Genomic DNA, 16,748 nt, shown 5'->3' on the forward strand with positions numbered 1-16,748 from the left:
TCAGTCAGTATGATATACAGTATGTGTCTTGTCTGTGGCAACTACTCAACAACTCTCTCTTGTCTCTACTATCTTACTAGTGACCGGTGACTCTGTACTTAGTCTTTGTTTTGTTTCTTGTTTCCACTCATCTCAAATCGTAATCAGTGGGAATATGATGACTCAACTGAACATGTGAGTAGATACAGAGACCTGATACACTGTTAATCCCGTTCCTCCTTCATTCCCCTGCATGCTCTGTCTCCTCTGTTCATGACCTCCCCTTGGTTTTGATTGTTATGAACCTCACATCACCTCCTGACTCCTCTGAATCCCGCTAAGACAAAAAGACAAAACATACACAACTTGTTTTGTACTTGTAAATTGAAGTGGAATGGCATGACTAACAGGAATCCATATTCAATATTACGAGGCTATACATAGTTTCTTAGCGGTGTTGATTATAATAAACAAGCTTTTTGATTGGGGAACCTAGTTTATTGCAGAGCCGAGCACATCACAATTCATAAGATGATAATAAGGTACCATTGGTACTGCACTACTTACACCCTCTCCTTTCCAATGCTTGGGGTGCAAGTAAGCATTTCTTTGGACAATGTATACCATGTGTATCCTGTACATACGACTAATGAAACTTTAGGTTTATGGTCCACCAGTCCAGATTGTATGCATGGAGCGAAGGATGATATGGCAACTAGGCTATAGTTTTAAATACTATATAACAGGACCGTCTTTTTACCAACCATGATCATTGTCAGTTATTTGCTATTTAGTGAGATAATATCTGTGAGATAATGTATGTCCTCTGAATCAATGAGTTACAGCATAAATTCATGTACACAAATGTACATTAGTTTGGTCCTTTGTATAATGATCTTAATATTACACAACATCCCTCATCACTCCCCCTCTTATGCCCAAATTGCAGTAAAATCTCAAGCAAGAGTAAAACAAATACAAATCGCTATTCTTCTACAGGAAATGGTCATCTCAGAGCTGCAGGCTGAGAGCACGTACTCGGTTGCCATGGCAGCCTACACGACAAAGGGAGACGGCGCTCGCAGCAAGCCCAAGCTGATCACCACCACTGGCGCAGGTAAGGGACCTGTCACCGCTGTTAATGTACCCTGTGATCATCAAAAAATGCATTTGTCCTGTAGAAAGCTGTGAAATTGCAACCAGTGAAAGGAAGCCCCAAAAAATGGTGCTAAGCATACCTTTCCGCCCACGGCTATTAAAGTGTGAATGTGGCTAATTGCCACCTCAATTATAACAACAATTGTAATTCCACTCACCCCCCCATTCTGACATTGGAATGCTCACAGGGGTTAAGGAACTAATGAAAAAATGAGGTGGGGAAATGGGGAAAGAAAAATACTTACAAATTGAAGGCAGCCCAATGGTCTGTTCAGCTCTCATTGGTTTCTTTTGAGAGAGCAGCATGACAGAATCCAAATGGCAATTCAGAAATACTTTGCTGTGTGTGTGAGACATAATTGCGCTGTCGTCTAATCCGTCTGAAAAGCCTTTCATGCCGCACCTGCCTGGCGTACAGATACAGATGGCTAGTGTGTGTGTGTGTGTGTGTGTGTTGGGGAGAGGATGGGAGCCTTTACTCAGTAAATGCTTAAAAGGGAGGCCATATTGGTAGGTATCAAAGCAAACAGCATTAGCATTTATGCAAACAGGGTGTTAGCTATATACTGCTCTCTTGGTGGCTTAACACTTTACACATAACAACATCAGCCAGTGGTAACCCTTAACACTGTTGAGTTGGAAAGGAGATCAGATTCTGCTATGTCAGGGATTATGGCTTGGGTTGTTATTGGGTTGTCATCATCCTCTCAAAATTGTCATAATGTCTGTCGGTATTTGTATTGAATTTGTATTGAATTTGTTATTTTGTCTCTTAGTACCTGAAAAACCACGACTCATGGTCAGCCCTACCAACATGGGCACTGCCCTCCTCCAGTGGCACCCTCCGACGTTAACCCACGGCCCCCTGCAGGGCTACCGCCTTCGCTTTGGCCGCAAAGATGTCGACCCCCTGACCATCATCGAGTTCCCTGAGCGCGAGAACCACTACACCACCAAAGAGATCCACAAGGGGGCATCATACACATTCCGCTTGTCTGCCCGCAACAAGGTGGGCTTTGGCGAGGAGACAGTAAAAGAGATCAACACTCCTGAAGATGTGCCTAGCGGCTTCCCACAAAGCATTGCGGCCGAGGGCGGCACTACCACCACCATTCAGGTGAATTGGAATCCCCTGTTACTGGCGGAGCGCAACGGCATTATCGTGAAGTACGCCCTGCAGTATAAGGACATAAATAGCCCTCGGAGTCCCTCAGAACTCTTCATCACCGCCCCAGAGTCCACCATCACCCTGGACGGCCTCAAGGCTGACACCACTTACGATATCAAAATGTGTGCCTTCACCAGCAAGGGCTCCGGCCCCTATAGTCCCAGTGTCCAGTTCAGGACACAGCCCTTGGATCAAGGTAGGACCCCACCCCAATTCCCCCTCCCGCCCCCCAATCCAACTTCACTCCACAACCACCATCAACAGCAACCACCTCGTCAAGCTTTAGTGGCAGAAGAACAAATGGGATTACTGATCTCATGATTGGTCAAAAAATCTGCTGTATGTATACATAGCCCTCCCACCCAATAAGAAAGAAAGATATCATGAACAGGTGGAGTAAGTATATGTGTCCCATGTGTTGTCAGCTAAGCCAAAGGTGAGTCTGTAGATTATAAAGGGCTCCTGTTAATAAAAAGGTAAGATAAAAGAAAGCAAAGGTAAGATGGCAGCACTGTAACCCTGCTAAGACCACACTAGTGCTGGTTTCAGACTGCTTGTAAAGAGAAACATGTTCAGGTAAGAGGTTTATTGCTCTGGAATCCTTTAAGGAGGGTTATGTTTGTTTTGTGTCTAAATCATCTGCTCCCCCTTTCTTTTAGCAGTGTTTGCAAAAAACTTTCATGTGAAAGCTGCCATGAAGACATCTGTGCTCCTCACCTGGGAGATCCCAGACAACTATAACGCAGCTCAGCCCTTCACAGTAAGAGTTTTTTGATTATCTTCCATATTTTAATAAGAATGGTCGAGGATCCAGAAAATATCAAGTGACATGAGCCAAAAATATAGTAGTCACATAAATATCTCAACAAGTCCGGACATTTCCCTGACTAAACAGACCTCATATGTTGGATTAGTGTATCTCCTCAACATTCACACACACTCTCCTACCATTGCAAATCCAGATCCTCTATGACAATGGCCAGAGCGTGGAGGTGGATGGCAAGCTCACTCAGAAGCTTATCACGGGTCTGCAGGCCGGGACGCAGTACTCCTTCCTGCTGACCAACCGGGGCAACAGCGCCGGCGGTCTCCAGCACCGCGTCTCCACCATGACCGCCCCGGACATCCTGCGCACCAAGCCCTACCTGATTGGCAAGACCAACTTGGATGGCATGGTCTCTGTGGAGCTGCCCTCAGTCCAGACTTCAGAGAAAGTCAGGTGAGTGGCGGGGATTAAAACTAACGCTAATGCTAATGGATAATTGCAGACTTGTATTTATAGAGCTGGCTATTTAGCCTAATTTGAATTTACTTAATTCAATTGCCTCGGTGGCTGCCCTAATCCATTTATTTACCTTGAGCTCGTCTTTGGGTTCAATTATATCAGCAGGATACCATTTAAGCTTATTTTTCCTCTCAATAAGTGAAAGGGGCAAGATTTGACACTGCCAGATTTTGTGGCACTTTATTTTTGAATGCTGTTTGAAAGGTCAGCACTGAAGAGGTCATCACTTTCTGTAGTGTACCCTGTATATTACATTAATTGCATTGTATGAAGCCTGTTTTTATTATTCTCTGTTCATCACAGAGAAGATGACACAATGAATTCTCCCATCCAATTTAACCCACTCCCCAGTATTAAGCCTTGTAATGTCTCTTCCAGCCTTTCCAACTAAGCTCTGGGTTGTCAAAAGACCAATGCGCAGATCTGGCACTTCAAACCAATCTAGGGTTTTGATCTTGCTGGACGCACTCAAGCCCACTCTCCCCTATGCCAGTGCTTAAGCTAATTAGCTTCCCATCAGCCTACCACACTGCCTTCCTGGCTAACGCTAGCTAGCACCGTGCCCAGCCTGGAGAAGCCCTGAAAAAAATATGGTAGAGGCCTTTATCTCCCTTGTCGCCCCAATGGAGGGTTGAAAATCCCTCTAATTCCAGCTCCTCTTCTCACTCTCACGGAGGCGTACTAATTAGCCCGCGGGTAAAACAGTGCGCCGACTTCTCTGATGATAACGGGCTAGCGTAACTAGCTAATGGCGCGATCATTTGTCATCTTTGTCTCTTGTCCTCCACGCCTCCTACCCTGTTACACCTACAGGATAAGGCTCCTCAGGGACGCTATACATTTTTGTGTATGAAGCTCAAAGCTTTGATCTTGGTTTGTTTTGTTTACAATACAATGGTGTATTGTAAACATCTTATGGAGTGAACTGACAATGACCTTTGACCTTGAAGAGCTTGAAATACCTTGTCATTCAGTTGTTTTCTTGCTTTTCCTCCCATTTCCAGAGGATACTACATAGTGGTGGTGCCTCTGAAGAAACAGCGCACAGGAAAATATCTCAAACCCTGGGACAGTCCAGATGAAATGAATCTAGAAGAGGTAGGTACCACAAAATGGTCCAAAAAATCTGTCAAAAAGTCCTTATTAAACATTAACATTCAATTGTGGAATCTCAATATTTACTGACTTGCAATGGAATCGACTTCAACCCAAGTCTTACTAAAAAAAAGGTGGTGGGAAGAACTCGACTCTAACTCTGCAGATACGAGAGGATGGGGTGGGGAAACCTGGGGATGGGGCTCGTTGATTGACGCAAATAGCTGCAGAGAGAATTATTCAAATGGGAAATAGGTAGAACATGGAGTAGTCATCAAGTGCACTGCAACACAACCGCCCCTTCCCACCCCCTCTCCCTCTCAACGGTAATTACCTGAAGAGTTGCATCAAGCCTCTGTGTTCTTATTCAAGGGAAAGGTAGCACACTGCTTATGCACAAAGTACTTGACAACTTTTATATTTAGCCAGTCTACGTATATCTGAAGCTTTTGTACTCTGTGTATCCTTAGGTACATTTGGGGATAAGCTGGCGTAGCCTGCAAACCGTGAAATGTGTGTGTTCTTTGTGATGCGTCATTCGCATATAGACCATCTCTCAGTTATGTTAATGGTCTTCAGCACACCACAAACCCACCTACCTAATGCATGTAAAACATTCATAACAGTCATAAGATACTGAGGATGGCATTCAATCAATTGCAGTAAGTAGGTCTCCAGATAGAGCTTCCGGAAGTGTGTTTGAACTCCCTCTATCCAGGACATGCTGCTGTACAGTACAATGCACTTCCAAAAGCACGATTCAGAAATCCAGTGTCTGCAATTGATTAAATAAAATCAAATGTTATTTGTCATACTGCCAATATTTGTCATAGATCCACAGATGACGCAATCTCTATTGCACTCCACACAGCCCTTTCCCATCTGAGAACGGACAGTGCTGGGGCGGTATGTGAATTGGAGTGGATTCCAGGGTGTCTGCGATGATGGTGTTGATATGAGCCATGACCAGCCTTTCAAAGAATGTCATGGCTACATATGTGAGTTCTATGGGGTGATAGTCATTTAGACAGGTTACCTTGGCATTTTTGGGCACAGGGACTATGGTGGTCTGCTTGAAACATGTTGGTATTACGGACTGGGTCAGGGAGAGTCTGAACATACAGTGAAGACACTTGCCAGCTTGTGAGCGCATGCTCTGAGTATGTGTCCTGGTAATCCATCTGGCCCTGCGGCCTTGTGAATGTTAACCTGTTTAAAGGACTTATTCGCATGGGCTACGGAGAGCGTGAACACAACAGCTGGTGCCCTCATGCATAGTTCAGTGTTGCTAGCCTTGAAGTGCCAAAAGAAGGTATTTAGCTCATCTGGTAGGCTTGAGTCACTGGACACCTTGTGGTTGGGTTTCCCTTTGTAATCTGTGATAGTATGCTAGCCCTACCACATCCAACGACTGTCAGAGCTGGTGTAGTAGGATTTGATTTTGGTCCTGTATTGTCGCTTTGCCTGTTTGATGGTTAATCAGAGGGTGTAGCAGGATTTCTTATACGTGTCAGGATTAGAGTCCAGCTACATGAAAGCAGCTCTGGCCTTTAGCTCAGTGCATATGTTGCCTGTAATCCGTGGCTTCTGGTTGGGATATGTACGTACAGTCACTGTGGAGACAATGTCATAGATGCACTTATTATTGATGACGGTTACTAATGTGGTAAACTCCTCAATGCCATCGGATGAATCCCGGAACATATTCCAGTCTGTGCTAGCGAAACAGTCCTGTAGCTTAACATCCGTTTCGTTGGACGACTTACGTATTGAGCGTGTCTCTAGTACTTCCTGTTTAATTTTTTGATTGTAAGCAGGAATCAGGAGGATAGAGTTATGGTCAGATTTGCCGAATGGCGGGTGAGGGAGAGCTTTGTATGCATCTCTGTGTGTAGAGTAAAGGTGATCTAGACTCTAATTGCACGCTGGTAGAAATTAGGGTAAAACAGATTTCAATTTTCCTGCATTAAAGTCACAGGCCACTAGGAGCCCCACCTTTGAGTGAGCATTTTCTTGTTTGCTTATGGCCCTATGCAGCTTTTAAAGTGCGGTCTTAGTGCCAGCATTGGTTTGTGGTGGTAAATAGGTAGCTATGAAAAATATAGATAAACTCTCTCTGTAAATAATCTGGTCTACAGTTTATCATGAGGTATTCTAACTCAGGCGAGCAGAACCTTGAGACTTCCTTAACATTAGAGATTGTGCACCAGTTGTTAACAAAGAGACACGCATTTACCATGTCCTTGTTCAGCCGCGACTCATAGAAACATAGGATATTACAGTTCTTCAGATCACATTGATAGTATAGTCTCGAATGGAACTCTTCAGGGGGGTATCCAGAGAGTCTCATCAGGTATCCCACACAACGCTGTCTCCTTCGAGTGTCAGGGATTTGGACCTGGTCCGCGATAATCATTATGTCTTTCGTCTCCGACTGATTGAAGTAAAAATCCTCGTCCAAATGGAGGTTAGTGATAGCTGTTCTGATGTCCAGAAGCTCTTTTGGGTCATAGGAAATGATGGTGGAAACATTATGTCCAGCAAAAGTTAAGATCCGTGCCACCCCCTCCCAAAACGAAATTGATAAATTGGTCAGGAGCCCATAAAATGGTCTCCATTCCCTCTCGTTCCATTATTTATCCCAACCCAAGTGTGAACAGGTTTTAGCCCTTTTTGCGTCACTAGACTTTTGATGCAAGTAGATCGGTTTAGGGATAGATGAATATCTATTTAATACTTTACTTGTCATTGTGGGTAGGTACTTATGGGCATGATTTATTCCTTATTCAGTAAATAGAGCAAACAAAAACACAACACTTTATCTCTTGAGAAGAACTATGTTGTTTCACTGAGTCTCATCTGTCTCACGCCTTGACCAATTACCAGAAAGTCGCCCCCTCCCATCAGAAATGGTTTGTTTGTCAGTATTGGGCTCTCACCTTTTCACAAATTTTCCCAAGGGTGGCTTGTTTTAGCCGTGTTGACAAGGGATATGATTGAAGACATTATCGAGTAGTGACAACACCCCCAGAGCCAAAGCCAGTGTAGAAACTTGATAGACACTCACGCACTCCAGAGAGAGAGATATGAAGTTGGCTCACGTTGATACGACGTGTACTTTTGGGTAGGCTTAAACCACAAACACCGAACAAAAATATAAACACAACATGTAAAGTGTTGGTCCCATGTTTCATGAGCTGAAATATAAGATCCCAGAACTTTTCCATATGCACAAAAGGCTTATTTCTATCAAAGTTTGTGCACATATTTGTTTTACATCCCTGTTAGTGAGCATTTCTACTTTTCCAAGATAATCCATCCACCTGACAGGTGTTGCATATCAAGAAGCTGATTAAACGGCAGGAACATTACACAGGTGCACCTTGTGCTGGGAACAATTAAAGGCCGCTCTCAAATGTGACATTGTGTCACACAACACAATGCCATAGATGTCTCAAGTTTTGAGGGATCCTGCAATGGGCATGCTGACTGCAGGAATGTCCACCAGAGCTGTTGCCAGAGAATCGAGTGTTCATTTCTCTACCATAAGCCGCCTCCAATGTCATTTTTGAGAATTTGGCAGTACGTCCAACCGGACTCACAACCGCAGATCACATGTATGGCGTTGTGTTTCAGAGTGCCCCAAGGTGACGGTGGGGTTATGGTATGGGCAGGCATAAACTACCAACAACAAACACAACTGCATTTTATTGATGGCAATTTGAATGCACAGAAATACCATGACAAGATCCTGAGGCCCATTGTCGTGCCATTCATCCGCCGGCATCACTTTATATTTTAACACAGACCCATGTTGCAAAGATCTGTACACAATTCCTGAAAGCTGAAAATGTCCCAGTTCTTCCATGGCCTGCATACTGACCGGACATGTCACCCATCCCATGTTTGGGATGCTCTGGATTGACAGCAACTTTGTACAGCCATTGAAGAGGAGTGGGATAACATTCCACAGGCCAATCAACAGCCTTATCAACACTATTCGAAGGAGATGTGTCGCACTGCATGAGGCGAATGGTGGTCACACCAGATACTGACTGGTTTTCTGATCCACGCCCCTAACATCTTTTAAAGGTATCTTTGACCAACAGATCTGTATTCCCAGTCATGTGAAATCCATAGATTATGGCCTAATGAATGTATTTCAATTGACTGATTTCCTTATATGAACTGAAATTGTTGCTTGTTGCGTTTATATTTTTGTTCAGTATAAATCAAGCAGACATAAAACCAGTAAGATGTCTCACACCATTACATACACTGAATCATTTTTTGTTGGCGTTATTGCACCCAAAACCACATAGGTATACTTAGACCTAGTTATGTAGCCTATAGCCATAGCACTTGAGCGTAGACCTGCATAACATTACACTTTCCCATAAGATCGAGACAAATGTGGCTTTGTTTTTTTGCCTAAGCAATCACACTCCCATTGTACGAATATGATCTGATTCACATTCTGATCAAGTTGCCTGGTGTTGCTAGTGGGTAAATAATATCGGGTCTCCCTATTAGTGCAGTGTTACAATGGAATTTGTGATGGGGGCTAGCCTGGTGCTAATGCTCTGAGGCAGAATTTTTCTGTTATGACACACTGCACTTGCTCAGGGACTCACCACTTTCTTGGATGTAGGAAATTGAGCCAAGGGTGTTCTGTGTGTGTGTGTGTGTGTGTGTGTGTGTGTGTGTGTGTGTGTGTGTGTGTGTGTGTGTGTGTGTGTGTGTGTGTGTGTGTGTGTGTGTGTGTGTGTATTTAATTACCCATGCTCAGCAAGAAACAGAACACCATTTCATTGTTGTTGAATTGATACCTTTAGGGGCTTGGTACTTACAGTGCATTTGGTGCGCTCAGCACTTTCAATGAGTAGCCTCACCTATATTGTGTAGCATGCCTCAGGGCATTTGCTATTATACTGTTTTAATAAGTACATTCCAATGTGGTCATGATGGTTCTAAAAAGGTTGCTGGTGTCTGGGGAGTCTGATGGGAATATATCAAAACAATATTAAGAGAATGAAGTCCATCTCTACCTATCGACAAGTATTCAGTCAGTTTACCATATATTTGCCTCTCATTCCTTCTAAAGATTATGCATTATGCGTACACACATATCAAATCAAATCAAATTGATTTATATAGCCCTTTGTACATCAGCTGATATCTCAAAGTGCTGTACAGAAACCCAGCCTAAAACCCCAAACAGCAAGCAATGCAGGTGTAGAAGCACGGTGGCTAGGAAAAACTCCCTGGAAAGGCCAAAACATAGGAAGAAACCAAGAGAGGAACCAGGCTATGAGGGGTGGCCAGTCCTCTTCTGGCTGTGCCGGGTGGACATTATAACAGGACATGTCCAAGATGTTCAAATGTTCATAAATGACGAGCATGGTCAAATAATAATAATCACAGTAGTTGTCGAGGGTGCAGCAAGTCAGCACCTCAGGAGTGAATGTCAGTTGGCTTTTCATATCCGATCATTAAGAGTATCTCTACCACTCCTGCTGTCTCTAGAGAGTTGAAAACAGCATGTCTGGGACAGGTAGCACGTCCAGTGAACAGGTCAGGATTCCATAGCCGCAGGCAGAACAGTTGAAACTGGAGCAGCAGCACGGCCAGGTGGACTGGGGACAGCAAGAAGTCCTCATGCCAGGTAGTCCTGAGGCATGGTCCTAGGGCTCTGGTCCTCCGAGAGAGAGAAAGAAAGAGAGAATTAGAGAGAGCATACTTAAATTCACACAGGACACCGGATAAGACAGGAGAAGTACTCCAGATATAACAGACTGACCCTAGCCCGCCGACACATAAACTACTGCAGCATAAATACTGGAGGCTGAGACATACATGCACATGCACACACACACACACACACACACACACACACACACACACACACACACACACACACACACACACACACACAGAGCAGGGCAGGGCAGGGCATCTCTTCCTATTCTATTTCATGCCACTGGAACTTCAAACATTGTCGCCTTTCAACAACAACAAAAACTTGAAATAATTTTGAAATGTTTGACAGTATTCACGGTTATTATAGAAGCTCATTTCGGAAAATCCACACATCTTGAAATCCTTGCAGCATAAAACAAATGAAATCCAAATGGGAATATTTCCTCTTCCGTTGCAATCAGTAGTTTGAGCTTTTGTAATCAGAAAGGATGTAAACACAGATTTGTAGTTGTGTGTGTGTTTGTGTCCATGTGTGTATGACTGCAAAACAACATTTTTATCGACTGTCTAGCTACATCGTCTAAACTCTTTTCACTTTTAGCTGCTCAAAGAGATTAACCGAACAAGCCGAGGCCTTCGCTTCCGGAGGCAAGCTGAGCCCAAAGCCTACATCGCTGCCTACTTCAAAGACCTTCCTACCGAGTTCACTCTGGGAGACACCAAGATCTATGGGGACTTTGAAAACAAGCAGCTCGCCAACGGCCAAGAGTACATCTTCTTTGTGCTTGCTGTCCTCGAGATCTCTGAAAATGTAAGTATATGCCTTGTTATTCTTTTTTCTAAGAAAACCTCTCTCTCTCTCTCTCTCTCTCTCTCTCTCTCATCCTTTGTTTCCTTCTCTTCTCTTAGACACCCCACTCCATAAAGGAATTAATTCAGACAGGCGCAACAGTCGTCCCTCTGTCGATTTCCTTTTCCAGAAATAATTTTCCCTCATGTTTAAAGTTGCGTATTAAACGTCAAAGACCAAATCAATTGCATCTTGGCAGGGGGCACGTCCCTTGGCTGGATGTGCTACGTCAAGTCCGTTTGAGCCCTGGTCCCTGAAAAAGGGCAAGAAGAGCCTGCTACTGTATGTGAGAGAGAGACGAGAAGGAGAGTGTGGATCAAAGGAAAAGGGGCATGATTAGCTGGCTAAATGCATCAGAATGATGGATTTGATGACCTCGGGGGTTTTAAGGGAGTCTGTCTTGGACTCCGCCCAGTCTTGACTACAGATCTAGGAGGATGATAATGGCAGGTGGGCGAGCGGACAAAATGGGGGGAAATCTTTAATTTGCCCACCACAGCACTGATTGGCTTTTTCTTTGCCCCAAAGCCCCCAGTCTTTATCTCGTTCCGCTCAGAACGGCATAAATGTACTCAATCACAAATGAGAGATGTTACGGATATTATGAACGTGCCCATATCATTTGGATAGTTGAATTTGTACATTTGCATTTGCATACAGGTTGTCCTGATGTCTTTGTGAAAGTCAGACTGACCGAATATACATGTACTTGAAGAGGAACAGTTGAAACTTGGACACTTTTGAACTTGCGGTGGCCTCACAGAAGGGCTGAGGTCTATTGATTGGAGCTCAGCTGTGAGAGTTGATAGATATGTGAGAGAGTGCAGGTTGTTTTTCTACAAAGCTACACAGTCAGGAATAAGATATCACTTCAGGAACCTAGGAACATAGTCTGAAATGGGACCACAGAATATGTTTTCAAAGTCATGGGTGGCAGAGAAATAGTGGCATTAGAGTCAGCCAAAAATATTTCCTATTGTTGCCTGGATACCTAACTGCATTGTAGTGATAAAACAATTTCCCATTCTCTACTCTACTCTACACTACCTGCATCTAGAACTAGCCTATTGCGTGGTTATTAAATAAGTTATTCCACTAGTAGTTTATGTAAAGTGTAGCCTGAGAACCCCAATAAAATAACACAGTGATGACTAATACAGCTCCCCTTCCTCTCCTTCCCAGACCATGTATGCCACCAGCCCCTACTCCGACCCTGTCGTGTCAGCTGACCTTGACCCCCAGCCAATCATTGACGAGGAGGAGGGACTTATCTGGGTGGTGGGCCCAGTGCTCGCTGTGGTCTTCATCATCTGCATCGTCATCGCCATCCTCCTGTACAAGAGGTAAGGACTAAAGAAAGGGAAGTGAGAGAGTGAGAGAGAGAGAGAGAGAGAGAGAGAGAGAGAGAGAGAGAGAGAGAGAGACTTGCATCATCAAAGTCAAACGAAGCACATTCAAATACACTGTCACACAAACAGTCTACCTATCAGATAGACACACTCAATCACACACACACACACACACACAAACACACACACACACACACACACACACACACACACACACACACACACACACACACACACACACACACACACATACACAGAAGACATCAGAGCAGCTCTTTGTCTGAACCTCCAGCGGAAGCTGACCGTTCGCCCCCACTGTCCATCAGTCAAGCGTAGAAGGGGAGCGCTCAGAGTATCTGCTGTGTGGCAGTGCATGCTGCTTTAGAACCACACACATACACAAGAGAGCCAAGCTTCAGGCCTGTTTTGTGACCCCCGGTTGACCTGGTGCTTTAACAGGGACACATTTCTCTCTATCCTAGCTTCTCCCTCTTATATTTTTCACCTTGATTGAATACTGCTTTGGGCCAAGTGAAGCAGTCTCCATAGCATCCACATTGAATGGCACTGTAAAGTCTATTAACACATTACTGGGAGAATCAGCCTTGAGAGAAGTGAAGCCTGGGCTTATAGTCAGTCTATCAATAGATATGTTTTTCACTCAACGCAATCGAGAACATAGTACCCCTGAATGTATAGGTATTTGTTAAATATGTCACTATAATCGGAAGGCAATCAAACATCATTGAGTTCTATGGCTATTTACTTGCTCTAGGCGTAGGTGACAATTTGATTGTCCATGTTCCATGTTGACTGTTTTGGTCGTTCAATGCCAGGGGCACCCGAGTAGAGCTTAGAGTGGCTGCTGCCTACATACAGACTTGAAATCGTTGGCCACTTAAATAAATGGATCACTAGTCCCTTTAATAATTAATAATGCCACTTTAAGCATGTTTACATATCTTGCATTACTCATCCAATATGTATATACTGTATTTTATACCATCTATTGCAGCTCGGTCATTGCTCATCCATATATTTATATGTATATATTCTTATTCCATACCTTTGGTTAGATTTGTGTGTTTTGGGTAGTTGTTGTGGAATTGTTAGATTACTTGTTTTTTATTGCTGCACTGTTGGAACTAGAAGTATAAGCAATTCACTACACTCGCAATAACACCTGCTAACCATGTGTATGTGACCAATAATATTAGATTTTATTTGATTTAAGAACTAACTGTCAGGTATGGAATCAACGTAGAGGGGTCCTCCTCTGGTTTCTGTTTGCGCCTGGGAAGATTTACACGACAATTACCAAGTCAATGTCACCAGAGCATTTACTAAGTCAATGCCACCACCGTGTTTACCAAGTCAATGTCACCAGAGCATTTACTAAGTCAATGTCACCACCATGTTTACTAAGTTAATGTCACCACCATGTTTACCAAGTCAATGTCACCAGAGCATTTACTAAGTCAATGTCACCACCGTGTTTACTAAGTCAATGTCACCACCGTGTTTACCAAGTCAATGTCACCAGAGCATTTACTAAGTCAATGTCACCACCGTGTTTACTAAGTCAATGTCACCACCATGTTTACTAAGTCAATGTCACCACCATGTTTACCAAGTCAATGTCACCAGAGCATTTACTAAGTCAATGTCACCACCATGTTTACCAAGTCAATGTCACCACCATGTTTACCAAGTCAATGTCACCACCACTTCTTCTTAATACAACCGCTGTGTTACATTTATTTTTAACGTTACAGAATTCGTTCACTAGTCTATGCTATGAGTCGGCGCTCAGATATTAGCAGTGTCTCCTCTACGTCCACAGAAACCCAAAATAACCACATAAAATTCCCTTACCTTTGTGTTCTTCGATCAGAAGACAAATGCAATACATCGTTTACCAAGTCAATGTCACCACCATGTTTACCAAGTCAATGTCACCACCATGTTTACCAAGTCAATGTCACCACCGTGTTTACCAAGTCAATGTCACCACCGTGTTTACTAAGTCAATGTCACCATCGTGTTCACTAAGTCAATGTCACCACTGTGTTTACCAAGTCAATGTCACCAGCTTGTTTACTAAGTTAATGGCACCACTGTGTTCACTAAGTCAATTTCACCACCATGTTTACCAAGTCAATTTCACCACCGTGTTCACTAAGTCAATGTCACCATCGTGTTCACTAAGTCAATGTCACCATCGTGTTCACTAAGTCAATGTCACCACCGTGTTTGTTAAGTTAATGTCACCACTGTGTTTACTAAGTCAATGTCACCACCGTGTTTACTAAGACAATGTGTTTACTAAGTCAATGTCACCAACTTGTTTATTAAGTCAATGTCACCAGTGTGTCGGGGCTTTCCGGGAACATAACCAGGAAATGTTTCACTTGTTAAGATACATTTGTACGTAGTAGAATTGGTGCCCTGTGTGAGGAGCAAAGGACAACATTCATGTTACTGTGTGTGTTGCGGCAGGGGGGAAGGATGAAATAATAGCCCCACAGCATTGCTGATTAACTGTATAAATCAGTCACAGCAAGATGCACACCTACATGCACACTTGGATACAGGTCACAAAATTGTTTATGTTCATCTGAGCTGAAAGTGAAGGTTCCCCATGTCCCAGACCCCATTATAGATCACAAGAAACATAAGTGGCTTTTGTTACAACGTTAAGCTCAAATTTTATTATCTAATCTTTTTTTAATGTATTTTCTTAGAAACTCTATGCAAGCACATTATTTTGTATAATTAGTAATCATTATTATCATAATTGTCCTGTGTTGTTGACTTGTTGTAGTTATTCTTTAGGATATACAGTAATCAGATACACAAGAGCCCTTCCATGCTCGAGTGACAAACAATCACCTGAAACTACTAAATAAACAATACATTTTTGGATTGCACCTGGGATGAGATTATATGATTTTAAACGACAAGTACCCAAGGTGACATAATTGAGCGTGGTGTCGGTAGTGAAGGGACACTAATATCGCATGCCAACCAACATTCAGATGCGATTGTTGTCGCTCAGTTGTCTTTTTGTAGTTAGACACATGTTTATTCTTCTTAAACAGGAAATAGCGCATTACAGTATAAAATATAAGCGTCGTAGTTCAACTTCGGCCATGGGGCATGATACTGTTGTCAGGATTATTAAGTCGTCATAGCGACGGATCACGTTGTCGTTCCAGCTAACATCCTGTCATGCGTTCTTTTCCTTGCTTACGAATGGAGCAGCAAACCAGACAGGTAAGAGTGAAAGGATGTGATATGGCTGACAATACCACAACTATCCCCACCTCAACCCTTCTTTTTATCCCTTTGCAGACATTTCCTACCCTCTAGCTTGTTGGGCAGAGTTCAATCATTGCAGAAAGTGAGTTCCCCCACTGCTTTGCAATTCCAAAGCACTTTTTAAAGTCAGCTGTTTGCATTGATTGAATTCTGACCTACGTTCCAAATGATAGTATTTGAATCGACATCATATATTTGATCAGCCAGGACAGTTAATTTTCAAAAAATGTATGTGTGCTTTCCATTCTTCCATTACTCTCACCCTACATTACATTAAAAATAGTAATATTATTTAGTATTTGACGAAAACCCATATCACCATTTCCATTTTCCATTGACCAAACATGTCTAAATGTCCTGTCTGTCTCAATACAAAGGGTCAATTTCTTGATAAACACAACCCCTAGAAATCCTTATTTCTTAGATTTCTACTGGATTCAATGTCTCACCGCTTGTACGCAAGAAACAACTGACTTGCATGCCTTGAACAGAACCAACATGCATTACAATGCCAAGACTGCTCCCCCTCACTTTCTCCTTACTTCTCAAAATGCTAGTTGGCATGAACATTGAATGCCAATAATATATCACAAATAGATATATTTCTTCAACAGCATTACATCACAGCCAAATGTACTCACTGGCCGGGAAAGCACTTTACTGTACCGGTACTGTAACACTTTAACAGCGTTTGCCCAGCTTTCCTACTCCCAAATCATTTCATTCCATTTTTTATTCAGCTTTCAATTGGATTAACCCTGTGTTTTTACCAAATGAGCCCTTGCATTGCTAGATGGCTATTAAGTTGTAGGTACACTCTGCCGTACTCTTGCAATGTCATAC

The 16,748-nt window shown here is 43.1% G+C and overlaps 1 protein-coding gene across 32 annotated transcripts in view; it reads left to right on the forward strand.

Annotated features, from left to right (window-relative positions):
* The window catches only part of LOC112259973 (receptor-type tyrosine-protein phosphatase delta), a 600,208-nt gene that overhangs the window by 532,072 nt on the left and 51,388 nt on the right, over nt 1–16,748 (forward strand). For 10 of the 32 annotated variants that reach the window (XM_024434700.2, XM_042328371.1, XM_042328379.1 and 7 more), the window contains 9 exons: nt 148–174; nt 979–1,096; nt 1,914–2,501; nt 2,965–3,065; nt 3,268–3,524; nt 4,595–4,688; nt 10,987–11,196; nt 12,418–12,578; nt 15,846–15,860. In XM_024434700.2, the coding sequence (XP_024290468.1) occupies nt 148–174; nt 979–1,096; nt 1,914–2,501; nt 2,965–3,065; nt 3,268–3,524; nt 4,595–4,688; nt 10,987–11,196; nt 12,418–12,578; nt 15,846–15,860 (1,571 nt within the window). The remainder of the gene's footprint in view (nt 1–147; nt 175–978; nt 1,097–1,913; nt 2,502–2,964; nt 3,066–3,267; nt 3,525–4,594; nt 4,689–10,986; nt 11,197–12,417; nt 12,579–15,845; nt 15,861–16,748) is intronic. The other 22 variants (XM_042328366.1, XM_042328376.1, XM_042328391.1 and 19 more) reach the window with 8 other exon arrangements.

This window comes from Oncorhynchus tshawytscha, linkage group LG10, assembly GCF_018296145.1.
Source record: "Oncorhynchus tshawytscha isolate Ot180627B linkage group LG10, Otsh_v2.0, whole genome shotgun sequence".
Taxonomy (NCBI): domain Eukaryota; kingdom Metazoa; phylum Chordata; class Actinopteri; order Salmoniformes; family Salmonidae; genus Oncorhynchus; species Oncorhynchus tshawytscha.